Source organism: Macrotis lagotis, chromosome X (assembly GCF_037893015.1).
Source record: "Macrotis lagotis isolate mMagLag1 chromosome X, bilby.v1.9.chrom.fasta, whole genome shotgun sequence".
NCBI lineage: Eukaryota > Metazoa > Chordata > Mammalia > Peramelemorphia > Peramelidae > Macrotis > Macrotis lagotis.
The window spans coordinates 509299886-509324569 of NC_133666.1; the positions used below are offsets into that span (position 1 = coordinate 509299886).

A 24684-nucleotide genomic window follows, 5' to 3' on the forward strand; every position below is an offset into this window, starting at 1 on the left:
GGTGAGGAAAAAAAAAGACCACAGTCTTCTCACTTACACCTATAAGGAAGAAACACATACATACTGAGAAAAAATTTGGTCCTGAATTGTTCTTTTAAAGTCCAGCACAGATTTGAGTTGCGTTTGAATCCTTTAAAGAGTTAAGAATGAAAAAAAGCTGGTGATAATTTTTTGTTGTTTGTAGGAATCAAACATAGCGCCATCTATCTGCTTTTTTATATTATCCTACACTATTTATCTTAAAAACTGCTCAACAGTCTTATACAGAAATCTTTAAAAGATAGACAGGATAACATGCTATATTAACCCCACCAGTGAAATAATCCAACACCATCACAATTCCGATTAAGAGAAGAAAAAAATGTTTTTTGTTTTTTTTTTGTTTTTTTTTAAAAGCAATCGCCCTCCATTTCCCCTGTACCACATCAATACAGAAACTTTCACGTTTTGTATGTCTCCTCTCCAAAACTTTTCAGTGTCTATGAAGTTCCATCTTACTGGTTTCATATATATATAATAAGAAGGTGGCTGAGAAAAAGCGCTGCTACCCTCTCCTCTATACGTGCAAATCCGTTTGTTTTATTATTATTTTCCCCGTTTCCAGTTCATCTCCTTTCTCTCCCACCCCCCTACCCCCCTCCTCACGGTTTCCTTCCACTAGGTTCTCAGTCCATTTCCTAGCACGGTTCAATCTCCTCTTCTCCCGCCCCCCGCCCCCCGCCGCCCTCCTCCTCTTCCTCCCTCCTCCTTTCCTCTGCAGGAAAAAGCAAAGAAAACACACACACACACACACACACACGCACACACAAACACACAAACATACAAATCAACCATCAAACTGGAATTTGTAGCGAAGGCAGGGGCTTCAGTTCTGGCTTGTGCGCGCGGGCGCGCAGCTCACCCCCTCCCAGTCCGGATCTTTCAAGGAAAGAAAAAAAGCAATTGACAATGCCAAAAACAGAATACAATGTAGCACTGCTCTCTTCTCTGATGAAGTAGGCCGAAAACAAACCCCCAGGTGTGGAGGGCAGTATCTCCTCTTAAAAAAAAAAAAAAGAAAAAAGAATCCACACCAAAAAAGGGGGGAAAGGGGGAGGAATGGGGAGCGACTCCAAGCAGTCTGTGGAAAAGCAACAACCTGGCTTTTTTTTTTCCTGGGGGTGAGACGCCCGGAAGTGTCCGTTTGTTTGTGTGAGTAGGTTGTGTGTCTGTGTCGTCGGTTCGGAGGGGGTAGCAAGTGGGGGTGTCTCTTCGAGCAGGGGGTGGAAACAGAATTTTAACAAAAAGGACGATCCTTTCCACCCTGCTCCTTTCCAGGTGTCCCCCCCCCTTTTCAAACAAGTCAGTTTTACGAACGGGGGTGGGGTTTGGGGGGGGACGGTGTCAAGGTGGGGGGTGGGGACCATCGCCCCCTCCCCCGAAAAACCGCACCCGGCTGGCGGAGAAATCACTCCCTCCTCTGGAGACTGTAACTTGTTAAGTGGGCGTGGGTGTGCGAAATCTTTCCCCTTCTCACTTCTTTTCTTTTGCCTTTTGTCCTCCCTTTCCTTTATCCATTTTCTCCTTCGTCTTCTTTTTTTTTTCCTCTCCTCTCTGTCTCTCCTTTAAAAAAAAAACTTTTTCTTTTTCCTCCCGTCCCTCTTCTCTCGCTCGCTCTCTTCAGTAAGTGAAGACCAGGTTGGAGATGCTGGACTCCAGCCAGTCCCCCGAGATCATCTCACTTACCTCCGGCGTGCAGTAGTCCGGGAATTCAAAATGGGAGCCCGAGCCGGGCTCGAAGTTAAAATCCAGGTCCCGGTCCAGCACGGAGGTGGAGCTGAAGCTGCCCAGCGACATGCTCTCAAAGCTGGGGCTGGGGTTCAGGTCGAGCAGGTCGTCCTCAAACTCCTCATCCGAGGAAGAGGAGACGGAGGAGGACGAGGAGTGGGAGGAGGAGGAGGAGGAGGAGGAGGAGTGGGAGTGCGCCGTGGAGGGAGTGGGCGACGCGGCCCGCAGGCTGGTGTAGCTGCGGTGGTCAGCCGGGGAGCCGCCGTCGGCCGGGGGCGAGGCGGCGCTGCCGCGGAGGCCGTGGCCGTCGGGCGGGCAGCCCACGCCGCCCTCTTCGTACAGGCTGCCCGAGTCGCTGGCCTCCTGGCCCCCGCTCAGGCTGGGGCTGGCGGGCACGGCCCCGCTCGCGGGGGACGCCGAGGTCAGGCCGAACATGTACACGCGCTTCAGCTTCTTCTCCGCCAGGTGCTTGCCGGAGGTCGAGATGGAGGAGGAGGCCGAGGAGGAGGAGGAGGAGGCCGAGGAGGAGGAGGAGGAGGTGGAGGAGGTGCTGGTGGTCCGCGACTTGTAGAGCGAGTGGTGGTCGGCCGGGGCGCCCAGGGGGAGCAGGGCAGCGGCCGCCGCCGCCTGCTCGGGGGCGAAGGAGGACGCGGAGGGCGCGACGGCCGAGGCCTTGGCGCTGCCCAGGAGCAGCTTGGCGTGCGGCTTGCCGCCGCCGCCGGACAGCTTGGAGCCGCAGCTCTTCTTGAGCGCGGGTTTGGAGTTGGCGCCGCCGCCGCCGCCGCCGCCGCCTCCCCCGCCTCCCGAGCCGCCGCCGCCGCCGCCGCCGCCGCCGCCGACCTTGTCTCCTTTCTCCCCCGGCTTGGAGGAGGACGAGGCGGAGGCGGAGGAGGAGCCGGCGCCGGCGTTCCCCGACTTCACCTTCTTCCTGGGCCGGTACTTGTAGTCGGGGTAGTCTGCCATGTGCTTGAGGCGCAGCCGCTCCGCCTCCCGAATGAAAGGGATCTTGTCGCTGTCCTTGAGTAACTTCCAGCGCTTGCCCAGCCGCTTGGAGATCTCGGCGTTGTGCATGTCCGGCGACTGCTCCATGATCTTTCGCCTCTCGATCTGCGACCACACCATGAAAGCGTTCATGGGCCGCTTGATGTGCCCGCTGGGGGTCTTGCACCAGCTCGGGTCATCCGCCTTGCCGCCGGTGGAGGCGGTGGAGCCCGGCGTCGGGGACGAGGCGATGCCCAGCTCCAGGCCGGCCCCGGAGTCCGAGGTCTCGCCGGCCAGGAGCGCTTCGGTGTTCTCCGCGTTGTTGGTCTGCTGCACCATGGCCCCGGCTCGGGCTCACACGCTGACGGCCGCCGCTGCACGGGCGCTCGCCAGGGTCCCCCCCACCCTCCGAGGTCCCCAAAGCCAAACACACCACACCCACCCGCACACGCCCCGAAAAGCGGAGAAAACGAGGCGAGGGCGGCGAGGGGCAGCCTCGACGCCCCGGGAGAGGCGCCGCGGCGGGAGGGCAACAAAAGTCCCGGAGAGATGCCTTCCCGCCGCCCCTCCCCCAAAACACTCAGCCCCTCGCTGAGGAGTTGTAATTCCGGGCAAGCTCTTCTCTCACCGTGGTGCCGTGGGCCGTCTCCCTCGCTTTCTGAAAAATCTGGAGACCGCCTTAAAGTGGAGAGTAGTTTCTTGAATGCTGCTTGCTGAATCCTCCAAAAGCAAGTTTTTTTTTTCCTCCTCCTCCTCCTCCTCCTCCTCCTCCTCCTCCTCCTCCTCTTCCTCCTCCTCCTCCTCCTCCTCCTCCTCCTCCTCCTCCTCTTCCCAGGCAGTGTGTGTTTTTTTCACCCTGCAGCGGTTGATTCCAGTTCACAAGTGCTCAAGAAAGCCACATAGTCTGAATTACTTAGTCTCTTTGCAAAGCAAAAAAGAGTCTGACTCCAGGACTGGCTTCTGTGGGCGGAATCAGGACTAAGGAGTTTGTGCGATTATCTGGAGGCGAGGTATTAAGCCAAAAAAATGCACTCGTGCAACAGAATGGCATCAAGAAATCCAGGGCTCTTCCCCCTCCTGCAAACAGGGGAGCGGATGCTAGAGCCCCTTCTCTTCTCGCCTGTGCACACTTGGAGGAAGGCAGAGAGCAAGAACTAGAGACACCGGGGGAGTGAAATGGGCCTCTTCCCCTCACACACTGTTTCCCTTTCTGCAGCTTAGAGCAGACCCCAATTCCGCCTCGCGCCTCTTTATCCTTTCACTGTCTCTACCCCAGCCAATCAGCCGCTGTAACCAACGCTTCCTCGTGCCAAACCCCGCCCCCGGGGCTCCCATTGGCTTGGAACCCGATGCAATAATAATCACCGCGTGCAATGAGAAGCTCCAAATCTGACCTCATTCCAATTTACAGAGCAAACTTTTTAAAAGGGCTAGAAGTACAGCTGAGATTTTTTGCTGCTTCTTTTTTCCTTTTGCGTTTTTTTTTGCGCGCGAGCGTGTGTGTGTGCGCGTGTGTGAGTGTGTGAGTGTGTGCCTGCGCGCGCGACTGTGAAGAGGCTGTTAATGCATGAAATTATTAAGAGGAGGGAGGAGGGAACGTCTTCCTACCATTATGTTAGATAACAAGGGGGCTGGTGAGTGGGGTGGGGAGGCGGGGGAAGCTCTGTGCAGCGCTGTAAATGGAAGCTTTCTACTTAAAAGCCAAGTGATCATTTGTATTAGGTCTTTTCAGTGTTGGAATAAAGAATCAGCCTGGAGTGTAAAATCTGTTCCTCACAGGGAGAGGCTCCTTCATAAAGGCAGAGGATGAAGGGGGGGGAGGGGACAATAATAAATCGATTATATGGAAAGCCATTAAGAGAGGGGCACCCAGACACCTGTCATCACCATTATTGTAACAATTCTAGGTATGGCACAGATTGTGTAAATCCTCTCAGAAAAAAATTTGCATGCTGTTTGTGAAAGGCAGAGAGGTGAGATTTTTTTTTGTAATAAATGTATGCTTTCTTAACCAAACTGAGGTTAAATATGGCTATTTAATGATTTTGGCTCCTTGATAAATCCTAGATAACTAAAACAGAAGGGCTTTCATTCTCATTCATTTGGAACACATTAGATAGAGTTCCTATATAATTAACTCTATGGGAGAAACTCCATTGAGTTTTCCATAGAATAGAAATGAGTAAGAAACAGTTCTCTAAATGTTCCAGCTTCATACATGTCTTCCTGATTCAAGGTTTTCCTTTATTTCTTATCAATTAATTGCTTATTAATGCAAAGGTGAGAGATAACCATCCAAGAACACTAGCAGATTTTTCAACACATCAAAACTAAAGATGAGAATAAAGGAAGAAAGGGATTATAATGAGTAAATGTGAAACCAGCCAGAGATAGTAAGCTATCTGTCCCTTCATTTCACTAATTGTAAAGAAAACTGGAAAGTTGTAAAATACATTATTTGCAATATATTTCATATGACAAGGATGTCTATTAAACAACCACAGATTCGTCATGGACAAATATCACTGGAGTCACAAAAATTATTACTAGTGCAGAGTTTGAAAGTAAAAGTCTAACTATTATACAACAACAATTACCATGAGCAGGTAAACTCATGGCAGTGGAAACCAGGCCTTTAAACTGCTCTTTTGATAAAGGTTGAGTTCACTTTATAAAAATTGATTCTTATCCCTCCTGGTAAATTTGTTAAATAGGGCAGATATCAAAATGGTTTAGGGTACCAGAATTAAGGCTAACTTGTATTGTGCATCATTAGGGGAAAAAACTTTATTGACCTGTAGTTGTCATGATTATATCCTATTCTCAGGGGAAGGAAATGGTATTGTCATCGTATTGATTTCCAGTTAAGAAACAGTGAGTGGATGTTACCATAAACATGGATTTTGAGGTATCCAAAAAATTAAGGATATCTTCATGATTCCATTACAAATGGGAAATGTTCTAAGTTATTTAAAAAATCACTCCAATGCTACTGCATCACACCATCCTCCAAAAAGAGACAGAGGAAGCTATGTTTTTTAGGAACTTGCACAGACTGATTTGTGGTACTCATTCCCTGATGATAATTATACAGTAGCAGTGTCAATATAATTTCCAAACTGTTCAACCTCCCATGATTTGATATACAAAAGAGAAAAGTTAACCAAAACAATTACAGTAATTTCTTTTTTTTTTTGGTCAAAACAATGGGATAAATGTTTGCTAAGTAGGAACTCACTGCTTAATTCTTCCCTCATACTTAGTGGTAATATTAATTTCTACTGATTTTAAGGGAAGTAATTTGTGTAGCATTTTAGAGTTTACGAAACCATTTCCTTAAAACAGTTCCATGAATTGGAAAGTGAAAATAATATTATTTTCAAAATACATATGATGAAACTAAGACTCAGGTTAAATAATTGACCCAGGTACACTGATGTAATAAATATCAGATCTCTAATTCAAACATTCTTCTTGAGTCTAAATCCAATGAACTCTGCATTATAGTAAACTGTCTCTTAAATACTTACATTTAAATTTAAAACCATCTAAGGAATTGTGACTATGTGAGGAACTCCAGGTATGGGAATTCTTTCCACCAAAGTCAATCCCAAACATCTCAGATATAGTTGATAAGTCCTGGAAGTAACTTGAATTACACTGAGTATAAATGAGAGAATTGCTAAGGGTCAAAGAGGCTATTTAAGAACCAGAGGTAAGATTCAAATCCAAGGCCTTCAGGATTACAATCACTACCCAGTGTGCTCCAGACATCCTAATGAGTTAATGTACATTCTATAAATGTTTTTAGGTCTCTTCTAAATATTATTAATTCACTGCTTAAATGTTTGAAAATATAAGAATATACTTGGTTATGACCACTAAGTTTGTCAACAATTAACAATAATTTACCTCTGAATAGAAAGTGAATAGCAAAACCAGCTGTATTTCCACTACCTAGATTGTTCTTCTTTATAGCTCCCTGATTTTGACTTTTTTTTTTTTTGCTTCAAATATCAGGGATTTTTATGTTTGTTTGTTTTTGGTGGATTCTACTAAATCAATACTCAGTGTTCCCTCTGCTGGCTCTGCAGTACATGATGTATTTCTTAACTTTACTCTTAAAACCCTATTGACAGGAAGCAAAAATAAAATTATATAAATCTTTTGTTTTAGTGTATGATAAACTATCAACTATTCTCAATATCATTATTGTAATGTAAAATCCCTCCAATTTTTAATTGAAACATTTCACTTAATACTTTAAATGATTTCAGAGATTTCATTTGAGTCATAAGTACAATATCAATGAAACTGAAATTGGTTCTTCTATTATTACTTTCATCTATATCTTTACAATTCAAAAACCTAGGCCCTAAAAGTCTATAGAATAAAGAAAAATAAGGGCTAAGGTTCCACTTTAAGTAGCTTACACGACATTGCCAAAATGGCAGAAAAAAGTAATAATTCTAAAAGAAATTTTGCTTAACATTTAATAAAAGGCAACATGGTAATGTGGCTAGAGATGCAGTTTCAGGCAGTTCATTCTTTAATCAAGCCTTGCATCTGACACGAATTAGCTGTGTCACCCTGGTCAAGTCACTTCATTTCTCTGTTTTCAGAATGCTCTGAAACTTGGAGTTGAGGAGAAGATGCTGACCTCATTGGGAAGCTTTATTATGCTCAGGAAATCCTAGATCTAGTTCCTACCCTTATACTACTCATTCACATTTGATCTGATTTCCAGATTTTTTGTTCCTCTTTGGTTTAATATCTCAGTGTCTTATAAAGTGTGAAACTCTTTACAACAATCTCATGATGCCACAAATATAAGTATTAGCTTCATTTTGTAAATTGATAACACAAAGGGGGGGGGGAGAAGCATTTCCTTGCCCATATTCAGCCCCATTAACATCTTCCTAGTCCAACATTCTTCTCATCATAACACTCTGTCCCCACAATAGACACTCTCACTGATATCCTATTTAAAACCCAAATAATGATATACAGGATTGTGATCTTTGCATATTTAGTAAAATATGAGATCCTTGATAACAAGAGGTTTTTGTTTTGTTAGTATTTATATTCTTAGTTCCTTGTACAGGATCTTTCACATATTAGTTTAATAAATGATTTTTGAGTATAAATCCATAGAAATCTAGAATCTCAGAACAGGTTAGGATCTTTTCATGTAGCCCCCATCATTTTACACTTTTATGGATTTTATAGGTGAGAAAACAGACTCAGAGGTTAGCCTTGACCAAGGTCACAAAAGTTCATGTAATTTCCAGGTTTGTTCTAGGAACAAGCATTTGGAAATTTCAAGCTAATTGAGTGAAATCAACCATTATAGCTTTATGTATTCTAATTCCATTATTTTGTGTCTATAAATCAATTAAGCATTGCCAATATCGTTTTTATTTCTCCCTCTTGTCTCGGTAAAAACCCTGATTCATTTGGAAAGAAGTGATTTTCCAAAATGAGAATAAAAACATTTTTTTAAATATCATTTCTGGAGAAAAGTGATACCCACGGATGATTGTAAAAGTCACCTTACAATCAATGGTGTTACAAACCATCTATAATTTTCAGATGTTCTGCTGTCACCTTTTTTATTCTCCCCTCCCCCATCACCACCATCTGGCACCCATTATTCCCTTAGATATTTGTCACTAGCTTCATCTTTACCTTCACTATATTCTAGGTAGGAAATGTGGATGTGGATGATGGGCCAAGCATATTTTAACTACAACATTTACACTGTTTTGTTTTAAAGAAGGGAGGTAAGGGAGGCAGGACCATTAAGGGCAGTTGTGGAGAACAAACGTTTTGTCAGACAAGGTTCTGAGCAGCCCAGATTTTTGATCTTGTCCGAATTGCTCGGGCTGAGAGAAAAGCCGACGCTAGGTGGCAGCGCAGAGCAGAGCACCACGGACTGGACCTGGGGGAACGTGGGTCTAATCAAAGGAGCCTTCTTTTCCCTTCCTCCTCTCTCTGCCCCGAACCCTCCCCCCGACGCTTCCAACCTCCACTTCGAGTGGACTTTGCGGGGAGGCTTGAATAACCCAAAGTTTGTCTGATCCGTTCACATAAAGCAGAGCTGGGGGGCTGAGGGTGGGGAGGAGAATCAATCCTCGAACACCTTTCGATAGTGGGACCTCATTGGCCGGGGAGAAATCTCGGTCTCTCTCCCATGTTTAGCTGGATTCTGGAGATTGCAAATGAGTTTAGGGACCGACCCACTGGCCCAGGACGGGAAGGGCTTGGAAAGCCGGTCCCCCCGGGGGCTACTCTCACCGTGGAGAAGCCGGGGGGTTAGAAAGGCAATCCCTCCCCCAGCCTCCATGGGCCAACGCGACTTTAGGAGCCCAGAGGTTTGGAAGTCAGCAGACTCCTTCCTTCCTTCCCTTAAGCCGAGGATTAAGGGCGCTCAGGCTCGGGCAGCTGCCGCTACCGTGGCTGCGCCCATCGCCTGCTTTCTGATTAGTTCTGGGGAGACTCCACGAACTGGAATCGGCTCGGGCTGGGCTTTGTGGACGACGGTCCTGCCTCCTACTGTAAACATGTTTGAGGCGATTCTGTCGGCAGCGTTTTAACACCCGTCTCTCCCTGAGCTTTTTTTTATTTTTTATTTACGACGGGCAAAGCTAGCCGAAGGCACAGCGACACGCGTGGCGTGGGGCAAAGCCAGCTCTGAGGAGCTCCCATTTTCGCTGATTCCGGCCATCCTGCCAGTCGTGACCCAGCTGCCGGGCAGGGCTCCACCGGGCCTCTAGAGGTGCCAGTGCCTCCCAGCAGCGGATTTTTTTTAAGTGATTCGTGCAAAGGCCTCCCTTGTTCTGTAAATGACCGGAACTAAGGCGGACATGTCTTCGTCTGTTTACTGAGCGCCCAGCCCCTTCCCTGCTTATGCCTGCTCGCGTAGAGCCTTGTTTGCAGGGCAAACACCGAGGTGTGTACTTGGGGTCGGGTCTCCCGACAGGCCAACGTTCGCACGCGGTCTGGGCAGCCGCCCGGCCAGGTCGCGAGACGCAGATCCTGGGAGCCCGAGTCCGTCTAGCGGCGGAGGCGCGGGGCCCGGGCCGCGGGCTTGCCCCGTCCGAAGTGGCCTCGCCGCAGCTGCTCGCGGCCCCGCGCCCACTCCCCAGAGAACGGCCCCGGGGGTCACCGGACCAATGAGAAAGGGAGATTGCCGAGCGCCCTTCCCATTGGACCAAGCCGCCGTCTGCCGGCGGCCGCCAGGATGCCCGGCACCTGTAGGAGGAGGGTTCAGGTTTGGGCAGTGCCAGCAGGGAGGAGAGTAGGGAGCATATGGCAGGTAGGTAACAGGTAACGAGGGGGGCCGCCTCCAGCCCCGTTTCCCTGGAAGCACAGCTTTCCAAAGGGCTTGTCTCGGATCGTCGGGCCGGGATTCACGTGTCCCTGCACAGGGCAGAGCGGAGCTGGCGCAGCCCCTCCCTCTCAGCTGCCTCTGCCCAGCCAAGGCGGCATCGCGCCCCCCGGCGTGCGCCTCCCCGCGCCGGTGCTGGGCGGCGAAGGAAACCCGGTGACCTCCATCCGGGCAGGCGAGGAGGAGGGCGTGATCGGCTTCCATCTAATGGCAGAAAACACACACTCACATACACTCTCACATAGACACACACACACACACACACACACACACACACACACACACACACACACACACACACACTCTCTCTCTCTCTCTCTCTCTCTCTCTCTCTCTCACTCGCCCCTAAAGTTCCTACTAGTCCAACAATACAGCAGATTTTTGTCAATGATGAAAATGCCCCCAAATACAGCCACACCAATCCGAGTCGAACCTCCCCTGCCCCCCTTTGACTGCCCGCCCCGGGATGAGTGTGGGCACCGGGAGGGAAGCCGAGGGCAGGGGCGGTGTGAGCCCGCAGAGGTGGGGGAGAGGAGGGGAGAAGCGCCGAGCCCTGCAGCGGCCGCCACGCGACGCCGGGCTGCAGCAGAGGGAGAGAGGCGGGCGCGTGGTGGCGAGCCCGGCGGCTGGCGCGGGGCGCGCTGGAGCTCCCCCTCCGCACCCACCCCGCTCCCCTCCGCACCCCCACCCCCGCCTAGCGGACGCCTGGGGTCAGAGACCGCGGCGAAAGGGGGGGCGCAGGCACCTCCCGGCCCAGAGCGGAGAAAAGAAAGAGTCCGGGGCCCCGGGAGCGCGCGCCGGGCGTGCCGCGCACCTGGCCCGGCTGCGACCCTCCCACCTGCGTCCCCGCCTCCCGTCTCTGGGGCTAGGGGCGTGTCAGGAGAGGGCGGGTCCGGGCGATGCCTGAGGAGGCAGAGACCCCGAGCTCAGGCCGGCCAATGTTGGGAGGGCCCCTCTGCCTTCATCCACCCAACACGATTCGGGGTTATCATGATCCCACGAGAGAGGGCAGAGAAAACACCCGCCAGGCTGAGCCGTGAATCCGCCGCGTGGAGGGGGCTGGGACGCTGCCCGGCGGGAGGCTGTTGACCGTGATACATTGTAGCCCGGGATGCCACTGCCCCTCGCCAGGACTGTAAGTTCCATGAGGGCAGCTCCCGGGCCTTCCGCGCTCACCTGCCCACCTCCTGGCACGGTGCTTTCCACCCCGAGGCGCTTAAACGTTATTGAACCCGTGAAGGGGAAGAAGGGCGTTTTCAATATTCCACTTAAACTAACAATCAACTTTGTAAATTATGAAATCAAACATATTAATCAAAGAGAAAATGGGATAGTCCCTACCCCCACCACCAGGAGCTCGGCTTTCCATCGAGGTCATTCTGGAAACAATGTCGAACCCATTTTCCTTGGGGAAAGCGAACAGCCCCAGGATGGGCAGTTGCGAAACAAATGAGCAAGTCTTGTTACAAAGACAGTTCTCTTAATTTTTAAATATCAGGTGATATTTAACCAAATGAAGTGCTTAGCTAAGTGTGCAATGCTTGCTCATTTTCTTGTTCCGTACTTACCCAATCCAGACTGACCCCAGCCTAGCCAGAACATAGCCAAAACTGTAAGCTAAATTTGGAGATAGGAATAGAAACTGGACCTGTGGTTTTATCTGTGCTTCCAAGACTGGTCCTTTCTCTGGCCACCAAGCCAAGCTACCGTACATTTGAGTGTATAAAAAAATAGACTGAGAATATAATAGGAAAATATGGTGAAAGGACAACTGCCCATCAGGGGAAACTGGGTGGCTGCACATAATATTCCCAATATACTTGGCACTTGGTAAATACCGAATAAATGCTTATTGACTGACAAAGGAAGTTTCCACACAAGTGAAGATTTTAAAAAGTATGAGTACTTTCCCTGAGTCCTCTTTTCATTTCTCTCTTTTTTCTCATTTGATGATCTCATCAGCTGCCATAGATTCAGCTATCATTTTTGTGCAGATGACTTCCAGATCTATATTTATCCAATCCAACATCACAGAGCCTCAGTGGACATTTTGAACTGAATAACCCTTACCTACTTCAAAGTTACCATTTCTAATGTAGAATTTATTATCTTTCCCCCAAAAGCCACCTCTTTTCTGAGTTTCACTATTTTTGTAGATATATATATATGTATGTGTGTATATATATATATATATATATATATATATATATATATATATATATATATATATATAATAGCCACCCTTGTTTGAAACTTTGGTGTTATCCACACATAGATCTCCCAACTTCAAACATTTCTTAAGATATGTGTTTGTGTGTGTATGTGTCTTCACTCACATAGTTGCCACTCCATGCAGCCCCTTATTAACTCTTAACTAGTGTTGTAAAGGAAAAAAACTCTTAATTTATTTCCTTACTTCAAGATTTCCCAGTCCAATACAACCAACTACCAGTGATTTTCCCCCACTCAAAACTCCAGTATCTACCTAGTATCTCTAGGATCAAATATAAACTCCTTTGTTTAGAATGTAAAGCCCTTCGAAACCTGGTCTATCCTTTTCTTACAATTTTCTTTCTTATAGACCAAGTACACATATTGCTCCTCAAACATCATGTCCCACCTCTAGTCATTTTGCCTTTGTTTTTGACCATATCACTATTTTAAAGATTAGGGGTACAAGATGTAAGAAGACTGGAATGGTAAGGGGAAAGCTTATAAAGAGTTATGAATGCTAGATAGAGTATTTTTATATTTGATCCTGAAGGTGATATAGAGAGTCATTAAAGTTTAATTGGGAGAGGAGGGTGGCACAAATGACTTGTGCTGTAGAAGATCACTTTGATAGCTAAGTGAAGGTTGAATTAGAACTGGGAGAGACTTGAAGCCAGCAATTGATAACAAGTCTATTGTCCAGGCATAAGATGATGAGGCCTGAAGGAAGGTATAACAGTGTCAGAGGAAAGAAGGGGGCTTATATGTAAGAGATGTTGAGAACGCCAAGTTGGCACAATGTGGCAACTAACTAATTGGATGCAAGGTGGGGAGAAAAATATTTTTTTTAAAGCATTTGATCAAGGGCGGCTAGGTGTTACAGTGGATAGAGCACCTGCCCTGGAGTCAGGAGTACCTGAGTTCAAATCTGGCCTCAGACACTTAATAATTTACCTAGCTGTGTGGCCTTGGGCAAGCCACTGAACCCCATTGCCTTGCAAAAAAAAAAAAAAGGCATTTGATCACAGGGTGGCTAGAGGGCTTAGTGGATAGAGCACCAGCCCTGGAGTCAGGAGGACCTGAACTCAAATCTGGTCTCAGACACTTAATAATTACCTAGCTGTGTGGCTTTGGGCCAGCCACTTAACCCGACTGCCTTGCAAAAACCTAAAACAAACAAACAAACAAACAAAAAATTTGATCACTCAAACTGTGCAAAAAATTGTGCCAAATTGTGGATACAAATAGTAAAAAAAAGTTCCTGCTCTCAAGAAACATAAATTCTAATGAAGAAATGGAAAGGTGACAAAGTCCTTAGGGTTTGGGGACAAGGTAGATGGTAATATCTGTTCTCTAATACCATTTCTACTGATAAAATAATATCAGTTTCTAATGTCAAACCATGTGACAGTGTCAAGTTGGCCTTTGGTGCAAGGACTTTAGTTTCTGGGTCTTCAGAAGCTGTGGTTGTAGCACCTACAAGATCAGTTGCCAGGCTGTATCTCCACAGAGATTGCTTTTCAAGTAATGCTCTGGGCTGGAAGCATGGCTGTTCTCAAGGCTCTTGCGTTCAAGGTCTTAGACTGTCTCCATCATGATCTGAGGAAAAGGAGTTTGACTGTCACAACTGCTTTCCTTCTCTCCCTCACATGTCCTGTTGCTTCAGCTAAGTTGACTTGCCCCCCCTGCAGGTGGCAGTTGGTTGGAAGTTGGTGACGATAACTGATCCCTTCTCCACAGGAGTTGCTTTCCTGGATGATGGCTATGATGGGCTGGTTAGTAGAAAGACTGGTGATTTTGGGGTTGCTGCCACTACCATAGCTCTTCTGCCCATTTGTCTTTCGGAGGCATTCTGGTCAACAGCTTGTGGTGATGAAGAATGTAGATCTCTTCTGCACAGTAATTTCTTCCTTCAATGATGTTTGGGAACACTTGGTTGGAATTAGGCCTAGTGATTTCAAGGTTGCTCTATGTAAGAGATTATGCCAAGTTAGAAATGTCAGAAGTTGGCAACCTGCTGGAGATAAGGGCTAAGAGTGAGGAGTCAAGGATTGCATCCAGGTTGAGCTCCATAAGGAAATTAGAAAGAAGAGAGGGTTTGGGGAGAAGATTATGAGTTCAATATTGGACATATTGAATTTAAAAGTCTATAAAACATCCAGTTTAAAATGTCCAATAGGCAGTTGAAGATACAATCTAAAAGTCAAGAGAGAGGTTAGAACTGGTTAAATAGTGCTGAAAATCATCAGCAGAGATATCTTAGTCCTAGGGAATTGATGAGGTCATCAGGCAAAATACTGTAGCATAAAAAGAGAAGTCCAAGGGAAGAACCCTGGGGATTCATATAGTTGTAGTTATAGTCCAAATGAATATCTAGCAAAAGAAACTGAGGGGTAGTCTGACAGGTAAAGTGAGAATATATTATCTTGGCCAAGAAAATCCCAAATAGGGTTATGAAGAGTCAGACACATCTGAAATGACTAAACAACAAAAACTACAACAAAATGAGGGCAGGAGTTAAGACGAGAAAGAGAGAATCTGAGCCAGATACCAAATTCCTTAAGAAAAGGAGGAGAGAGCAGATCACAAGAGGTAAGTCGAGAACAGCTATGAGAATTGTGATTTAAGTGATGAATATGAATTGAACAAACCTCAAAATGGAGAGGTTACTGAGTGAGGGGAGGGCATTTCATGACTCCCATTCACTTGGTTAAACTGAGTCTCAGAGTCAGGATAACTACTGCTCTTCTCAAAGCTCTAATTTGTATATAGAATTTGATTGAGAAAGACTGGAGAATACAGTTCAGGGCATCCTAGGAAGGGTAGGTTTAAGAACCTGTTCCACCAGAGGGCAGCATGTGTAGTTTGGGAGGCCTAGAAGAAATCCAGCTAATGAAATGGCAAAATGACTTATTTAAAAAGAGGACAAAGACCCCACCCCACAAATTTTTCTTAGTTTTAGAAGTAGATTAACTTGTAATCTTGCATTATTTTTTGCACAGTTTTGGCATGAAAATAGAACTACAGCTGTTTCAAAGTAAATGAATATGGCAGCAATCTCTGGACATTGGTTTTCCATAGAACTATAGAGCATAGAACAATAGAGCTCAACTTCTTTCTCTTATATATGGGGATACTAAGGTCCAGAGAGATTAAATTGCTGACACCAAGGTCACACACTTAGTAAATGGGGAGTACCACAATTTGCCCAGATCTTCTAAATTTTGAGTTCTTTCTTCTTTGTATTCTAACAGTATGGTTCTGTCATTTGATTTCCTTTAAGATAACAATACAAGGAAAAATGTAGAGCTAGAAAAAAAGAGTTTTTTTCCTCTTTTTTTTTACACACAGCTTTAAGATCCTAGGACTGGAAAATCCCTTCTGTTAATATGAAGATAATAGTACATATTAAACTGTCTTTGAATGAGGATATTGAGTTTACTGTGGACTCAACTTACTTTTTCTTGCATTCTTGGGAAAGCCTCAAAGAAAAAACGATAATTAAACATATAAGAACACTCAATGCCACTAAACTGAGGAATTTTCTTAGAATATGGTTTTTAAAACCAGAAAGTATCTTAGAAATTATCTAGTCCCAACCACTTCATTTAAAGATCAAGAAACTGAGACCCCAAAAAGAAACTAAGTAATTTGTATGAGGTTGTGTACATGGGAGAAGATCTAAGACTAGAACCTCAAATCTAGCTTTTGGACTTCCAGTCTCAAGCTCTTTCTATCAAATTTCTTTTTTAAAATTTTGAACATTTAGAACTTATTTTAGAAGTAAAACTATGATGATAACCAATAGGTCTGTGTGAAAAATAGTCATTAGATCATTCTGCATTAGGGGTTATTGAATCTTATAAAAAGATGTTATAATTGATAGAGGACTGGATTTGAAGTCAGGAAGACCTATCCTCTCTGAGCCATAATTTTATTACTATATAGATAAGAATGTTTGTAATACTTCCTTTACATGGTTGACATAAAGATCAAATGAGAAAATGTATTAAAATATTTGAAAATATTAAAATGTATAATAAATGTCAGTTATTTTTCTTGGCACAGTGGTTTTCATGGGTGATGGGAGCACCCTAGTGAAGAAATTCTGATCATTAATACTGATGATCAACTCTGCAATTTATCATCTTAAACAGTTTCTTGGAGTCATGGAGAAGTTAAATGACTTGTCAAGAATCTGAAAACCATTAAGCATCAGACTTGGGACTTGAAATTATGGCCTTCTCTAAGATTGTTTTATTTAGCTTCCTCTTTTTCTTTTGTTTACTCATCATAATTTTACAGTTTCATCCCCTAAAGAAAAAATTGTTGTTGTTGTTGTTGTTGTTGTTGTTGTAGTATTTAACTTTTCTCATCACCTACTGGTCTCTTTACAAATTCTTTGAATAGTCATATTGCTACACTTTATTTTTTTACTCTTTGAATGGGAAGAGATAAGAAAACATAAAGCTAAAGTCAGCAATGTTTAATCATTATTTAAAGATTAAGTTTTTCATTCATTTTTAACATTTTAGGTTCATATTTTGCTAACATCTAATAGCTATCAGCAAAATAAAAGATTTATGTCATGTTCCTCTTCTGTTACTTTTCTTGTTCTGTCTTGTCTGACTCCTCATGATCCTATATCAGATTTTTCTTGGCAGCAATACTGAAATGGTTTGCCATTTCCTTCTTCAGTTCATTTGACAGATGAGGAGACTGAGGCCAACAGAGTTAAGTGACCTGCCCAGGGGTCACACAGATAGTAAGTAGCTGAGGTCAGATTTGATGCCAGGAAGAGAAGTCTTCCCCACTCCAGGCCCAGCACTATATCAACTGCATCACCTAATTTATTTAATTGCTGATCAGTGTTCTCATAATTTAATGGATAGTGAATACCCAGTAAACACTAGACTTTAGATTATGAAGCTTGTCTGGCTTTCCCAAGTCCATTTCCAGTTTTGCCCTAACTTTCCACTGAACTTCTTGAAAATTATGCAATGTAAATGACCATTTATTAAGTACCTATGGGCCAGATGCTGTGCTAAGCACTCAGAATACAAATAAGAAAATGAAAGACAATCCCTGTCCTTGAGGACCTTGTGATCTATGGGAAGACAACACCAGAAGGAAATGAAAGGTGGAGAGGGTAGGGGCAGAAGAGGAGCATGAGATTATGGAGTATAATCCAAAGAGTTTGCTGGTTTTCTAAATCTCTATATGAAGTTCTGGGAAGACTTTTGTTTTTTTGCTTTACCCTTCAATCAGAGAGGTAGAGAGGGGGTCCTAATGAAGTAAGTGTAAGTACCAAAGGTGAAGTCGTCTCCTTGATGTTGAGTTTCCAGATGATGAACTGTGGGGGGAGGGGAGTATGATGATAGAGTAAAATTCAAAGAATACAGCTATGAGAAACTAATGGGAAGCCCCATGATTTTATGTAAAAAAACCTTTTCCTTCATCTTATACCTTTCCCTCTACTACTTCATCCTTCTTCTGGCTCACAGAGCCATAATACTCTCCATGTATCCTTGAACTTCTCTCAAGGTTTTCAACAAATTGGAATGAAAAAGAAAAGGATTTATTAAGCACTTAATATGTGCTAAGCTTTGAGAATGCAAATAGATAATCAAGATAATTTTTGCTCTTGAGGAACTCTTATTCTCAAGGGAAGATAATATTTATAAGTGGGTTTGGCAAGAGGGCAGTTGAAAAAGCCCAGTGTTCCTTATCCTACAGCGGCAAGGTGGATGACAAGGTTATAGGGTAAAAGAGTAGGTCAGATGACAATGCCCTAGGAGTCTGGAAGTCTTGATGGAAGAGTAGATGGTTAAGCCAAACAGATTTAGGGAGCAATTGCAGAGCACATGGTAAGTTTCAATGGTCCACTGTCTTACCAGAAATGCTGTTATTAGTGATTCTCTTTTCCTCAGACTTCAGTAAGCAGGCAAATCCTTAACCAATGACGACAATTAGAGAAGAGGTATAGGTTATGATGGTCAAAGAGAAGGAAGATTCTGGGTTACTTTGGCAGGAGTAGAGAAAGGGATGGTCAATTTTGATCTGGAATGGGGTATCCAGGACCTAATAGAACTGGATACAGCAAACTGGAGCAGGGAAAGGCCAGGGCTTCCCTTGTCACCTGTTCAAGTCAAGAAGGAGGAATAGGTGATTCAAGAGACCCCAGTTTACTTTCCCTCTTTTCTCAAGGAGTTTACTTTTGACTTCTCAGTCACAGACTTGCTTTTTAACTCCTGCTCCATGTGAAACTTCAGAATACATGCTCCAGTTCTCTCAAATATACTGGTCTCCTACTTGGTCATTCTTCTCAATTCTTGTGGCCTGTACTTTTAGTCAACTGAATAGTTATACTCTTGACCTACTGCAGTCTATCAACACAACAAAAATTGTCCTTTATTCTGGAATCCCTTGCTCCCCTTGTTTTTTGCTCTTTTTTATTTGCCAATTCCTAACACATCCATACATTACAAGCACTCAAGATTCCTTTAAAGATATCACAATGAAGATAACCTTGTTCAATGGTCTTGGATCATAAATATCAGATCAGGTGAAATAAAAGTATACACTATTATATCAGAAAATATCCATTAGGGTTAAAGTTGAAAAATGGTTCCTTATGGTTAGGGAAGCTCTTTATATAATTCTATTTGAATATAACATCATGCTGATTGTATCAAACCTCTGAACTTCTTATCTTCTGGAAAATGCAATGTCTCCTGAAAAAGATTCAGATCCAATCTTTGGCTTGGCCAACAACATTAGAAAAATTAAGTTTATGAAAAAATATATCTTCTAGAAGATGACAATGGTATCCCTAACTTGACAGGCAATATTAATGAACAAGCTATCCATTTAGAAATAAGTTGAAAGATCCTCTATCAAAGGATGGGGTTCTGAGTTCCTGTTGGAGGAGGACTTGGTAAAATGTAAAATGGTTAATTAACAGTCATGCAAATTGCTCTGTTTATCTGATTTTTAAGTAACCAGCTGTCAGCTAGGTATACAGGATATTTAGTTTAGGTCTTAGTATTTTTATATCTAAGAGGGGCATTTCATTGTCATTTACTTGGGTAAGACTGTGACCCCATTTGGGGTTTTCTTGGGAAAGATAATTGGAATGGTTTGCCATTTCCCTTTCCAGCTCATGTTATAGGTGAGGAAACTGAGGCAAATAGGATTAAGTGACTTGCCCAGAGTCACACAGATAAGCTAGTAAGTGTCTTAATTCTATATTTGACCTCATGAAAATAAATCTTCTATTTCCCAGCGCAGTGGCCTCTCTATTGGGCCACCTCATTGCCAGGGTCTTCCACAATTGCAGCACTAAGGTCTAGATATGAACAAAGCAGAGATGTCTCTATTGCATCACTCCAGAGATCAAAGACACTAAACTAAATTTGAACAGCCTAGTCAATCAAGTTTAGAGGAGTGAAAGACACTGGATGAAATGCAGTGATACTACTAGCAGAGAGATTTGCTGGTAGGAAGTGGGGGTGGAGAGTCGAGCTTCTGCCTCCTTCCCCTAGCTTCTTGACTAGAGGACATAATCATCCAATTCATAAGATATTTATTGAACCACCTAGACAAGATATTATATTGGTGTTGTGGTCTAGACCAGGATAGGTAAGATTCCCAAGGATTGTATAGTCCCATAGGAAAGATATGACAAATAAGCTCACAAATAAGTATAGATAGATTAGAGTAAATGCACAAGAAATGTAAGAACAAAATATCATGGGGTTTAGAGTTAAAAGGAAAAATTGAAGAGTTTGAGGCATCCCAATGGTGTTGAGGATAATCAATCCCTTTCTGGTATATTTAGAAGTTTACATTCCAGTGCCCTGACTACTTATTTTTATTCTGCCATAGACTGAGGTTAAGAGTTTTGTCTCTTAGAAATATAAATCTTTTAAATATTCTTAGTACACAAAATGATCCTATCTTTTCTACTTAATATTGATATTCCCATCTAGTCCAACAACCTATGATTAATTTTCATGTGCAGGTGCTCCTGAGTGAGACTGGATGTTTGAATTCACATCACTCGGTGCAGTCTGTTTTAATTTTGATTAATTACTATGTCAATAATAATTCCTCAGAGATGAATACAAGTAAACTATACTATTATTTATTTTATTTGAATACATAGAATGTATAAAGCTTAAACAAAGAGTCATAGGACATTTGACATTAGAAATAAAAAAGAAACCTGAAATAGTACAACATTACACAGCATTTTGTTGTTATTCAGTCATGTTTGGCTCTTCTTGACCCCATTTGGGTCAGATCTTGGAGTGGTTTGCCATTTCCTTCTCCAGATCATTTTACAGATGGGGAAATGGAGGCAAAACAGATTTTAAGTGACTTGCCCTCAGTCCCACAACTTAGTATCTAAACCAGATTTGAACTCAGGAAGATTAATCTTCCTCACTCCAGGCCCAACACTCTATCCACTATCCTACCTCCCTGCCTGATAACCCAAGTATATCATCAAGAAATACTTCCATCAAAGTTCTTGTCACATAGTAGTCAATTAATAAGTGCCTGTTGATTGACTGATTGATTGTGATTGAATTTTAGAAACAAATTGAAACAGAATAGGAAGATATTTTTGGCTAATTCTGGACAAGCTACAGACAGGGTTTATAGCCTTGCTCTACCACCAGAAACCCCATCAGAAGCATGGGAGCTGAAAAGAAATAGAGGATTATTGTGGCAACGGTCAATGTGGTCAATGTGAGCGTAGGGAACACTACCACCAAAAGAACAAAACCAACAAATAAACAAACCAAAAACAACCCCATCCCTGTTGCAGATTAGCATTAGCAGGAGACCATCATGCAGGGAGGAGGATTGCAAACCCAGATAATTATTTTATGAACTTCCAGGAAAGAAAATAACGCAGTATCAGAAACTCTAAGTCATTAAGGTTTTGGGGAGAGCTTATTTCTTTAAGTGAGATCACTATGTTTAATGCAGTAAAGAGGCTTAAATGGAGTATCCAACATATTGTAATAAATACACACCATTGCTGTAAAACCTAACTGTCCTATATAGATAGAGATACTAACATCAAGTTTTCTGAATGAAGGATATCACATTTATACAGAGGGATAGTGTAATATAGTGAGAGTGCTAGAGTGCAAAACAACTTAGTTCAAATCTAGCTGCAGACTTCTAGTGGCCATGTGACACTGGGAAAAACTCAGCCCTTGCCTCAGGTTTCCCCACTTTAAGTTGATGGTAATTATAGTACCTACCTACCAGAGTTGTTGTGAAGATCAAATTATTTAATATTTGTAAAGGACCTACTTGGTAAGCTTAATACATGATTGTTTTGTTTTGCTGAGCTGTGTGACCCCCCCCCCAACACCTCTCTAGGATTTTACTTCCTTATCTGTGAAATGAGAGTAATAGTTCTATGTAATAACTACTTACCATAGATGCAGCAAAGAAAACACCTTGTAAACTTTCAGGTTTAATAAGTATTTAAAATGTCAACTTAGTCCCTAAGAATCATACAGCAAGTGCTTTGTACACCTTAAAATACAGTGTAAGGGAGAGGGAGATTTGGAGTTTAGGGGATCTGGGTTTTGTAGGGTTCTTTGGAGTTAACTGTTCAATTAAAATTTACTGAACTAATACTACCTCTTTTTTCAAAATTATCAACTTTGCTTTGTCCCAATTTGCTATTGCCAGAAGGTTCAGTTGCCAACATTTTTTTTTGCTTTTTTTTGCTTAAACAAAGACCAGTAATCCTAAAGTCTCTCCTAGGTTCAGACCTGGACATTGAACATCTTAAATGTTGCTCCTTGGCAATGCCTGAAAAGGTATTTTGCTGATGTTTGGCCCACCTTTTAAAAAAACTGAAACTTTGTTTGAATTGTTGACTTAGAAAAAAGGTCTTTTTTATTTTTATTTTTATTAAATAGACACTCATGCTTCAAACATTGGTCTTTTTTTTTAAAACAAGGTTATTTAAGGTTGGTACTTGAAAGAACTCTAAAGATGTATGACTGATTGACCTCACAACCTTTTGGGATAGCCACTTGTTTCTCACATCTCTCCTATTTATGCTAATCCCCGGCAATCAAGTTCCAGGCAGAATATTTCTTTTGGAGGTTCTTCCTAGGCCCTTTTTGTTCTGTTACTTGCCAAGTATATGATAGGGTTAGCAATAGATCTTGTAGTATAATGGGGTTCCCTGAATGTAATATTAACTCAGAGGAAGGATTAAATTAGATTAAGTGAAAAGATTTTCTTTAAACCGGTAGTTTTCAAATAGTAACCAGTATAAATAATAGCCAGTTAAGTGGTAGCTGGGCAGCAGCCAGGTGGTAAAATAGGTAAAGGGAGTTAAGTTTAGAGTTCAAATCTAGCCTCAGACACTTAATTAGATTTGTAACTGAGCAAATCATTTGACCTTTAATTGCCTCAGTTTCCTGATCTATAAAACAGGAATAATAAGGGCTTAGAATCAGGGAGACTCCTCTCCCCAAGTTCAAATTCAGCCTTAGACTCTTATTGCTAGTTGTATGACCCCAAACAAGTCATTTAACCCTGTTTGCCCGAGTTTCCTCATCTGTGAGGAAATGGCAAACCACTCTACTATCTTTACCAACAAAACCCCAAGTCAGACATGATGGAGACAGGAAAAAAGGGCTGAATAACAACAATGGCACTTATCTCCCAGAATTGTGAGAATCAGTTGAAATATCTATAAAGCACTTAGGTCAGGGCTATATATATATATATATATATATACACAGTAGACACTATATAAATGCTAGCTATTATTGTCATTTAGCATAGATATTGGTTCACTGTGAGACAAATAAGAAAAAGGGAAGTCTATTTTCTTTCTAAAAGAATGAAGAGAGAAATCAGGTCTGATGTAAGTATTTACTTGATTCAGGGAAATAATTCAAGAATTTTCTGATAAGAGTTTATAAAATGTCAGAAGTACTAGTACTCACATAAATATATACTTTTGCTTTTTCTTCCTCTGGCCTTTTCTCTGTTTCTCACACACCTGTTAGTCCCTCCATGGCTCCTCCTGCCTCTGTCCTGATTGACCCACCTATGTGAGGTCATCCTGACCTCCACTTCAGAGTCTTATCTCTTCCCTTAAGATGCAGTTCAAGCACCATCTTATCCACATAGCCTTTCCTTATCCCTTTAATTGCTAGAGTCTTCCCTCCCAAATTACCTGGTATTTAACAACCTTGAATAGATTTGTATTTATTCACTTCATATTTGTGCTATTCATATTTTACATGTACCTATTGTCTCCTTTTAGAATATAAACTCCTTCCAAATGGAATTATTTTATTCTTTGAACCTATTGATATTCCTGACACATGGTAGGTACTTAAAAAATCTTTTGATTGATTGGCAAATCAAACTTTGTACCAGATGCCATATGGCTTTTTGGTTGGGGATGGAACTCCATGAGGAAAAAAGGAAGAAAAATTCAAACACTTAAAGAGATGATACTTATTACCCTTAAGGAGCTTATTGTGAAGTTGGATAAACAAGTTATAACCAAATAATGAAAATAACTAATATTTATATAGTATTTGTTATGGTCAGGTACGTTGTTAAGAACTTCACAAATATTATCTCATTTAATCCTCACAATAACCCTGAGAAATAGGTACCATTATTATTTCAACTTAATAGATGAGGAAGCTGAGACAGAGTTTAAGTGACTTGCTTAATGTTATCCAACTACTAAGTGTCTGAGATTGAATTTGAGCTCGTCTTCCTGATTCTAAACCTCATGATCTCTATCCCCTGGACCAACAAGCAGTTTCACATTTATTAATAACTGATTTTGATGTTTGTCCTTCCTTCCAGAAGAAGACCATGACATTGGGGAGGTGATGCTGTGTCAAGCACATCAATTGGATATGTGTGAGGGGATGCTGTGGTAAGTCACCAGCCTCACTTTCATATCTAGTGCCATCTAGGTCCAGTAGCCAGATATGAATCAGGATGACAGGAGATAGCCCTGAATGCGAGGTAATTAGGGTTAAGTGACTTGCCCAAGGTCACATAGAGAGTAAGTGTCTGAAACCAAATTTGAACTCAGGTCCTCCTGACTTTGGGGCCAGTGCTGTACCTACTGCACCATCTAGCTGCCCATATTAATATATAGGCATCATTAATCTGTAGACAAGTTCTATTAATAACCATCATCACTAAAAATAGCAGAAGAGTCTTGGAGATAGTTTAATCTAATCTCTTGCATGAAGAATCTGAGGCCTGAAGAGTTTACATGTCATGTAATATGTAAGTGATATTGAACTTGCCCA

The 24684-nt window shown here is 42.9% G+C and overlaps 1 protein-coding gene and 1 long non-coding RNA gene across 8 annotated transcripts in view; one reads left to right on the plus strand and one right to left on the minus strand.

Annotated features, from left to right (window-relative positions):
• Positions 1–729: 729 nt before the first annotated feature.
• SOX4 (SRY-box transcription factor 4) lies at positions 730–7036 on the minus strand. Its single transcript, XM_074206804.1, has one exon. The coding sequence runs from the start codon at positions 3085–3087 to the stop codon at positions 1660–1662; it is 1428 nt and encodes a 475-aa protein (XP_074062905.1). The 5' UTR covers positions 3088–7036; the 3' UTR covers positions 730–1659.
• A 2482-nt stretch (positions 7037–9518) lies between these two features.
• The window catches only part of LOC141502185 (uncharacterized), a 30811-nt gene continuing 15645 nt past the window's right edge, over positions 9519–24684 (plus strand). For 4 of the 7 annotated variants that reach the window (XR_012472434.1, XR_012472436.1, XR_012472435.1 and 1 more), the window contains exon 1: positions 12387–24299. This is a non-coding gene — a long non-coding RNA (uncharacterized LOC141502185). Of the gene's footprint in view, positions 9701–9903; positions 10067–11019; positions 11274–12386; positions 24300–24684 lie in introns of those variants that run through there. The other 3 variants (XR_012472433.1, XR_012472438.1, XR_012472437.1) reach the window with 3 other exon arrangements.

What these genes read in the sequence shown, in the direction of transcription:
- SOX4 (XM_074206804.1), bottom strand. Translation starts at nt 3,087, where the DNA reads ATGGTGCAGCAGACCAACAACGCGGAGAACACCGAAGCGCTCCTGGCC.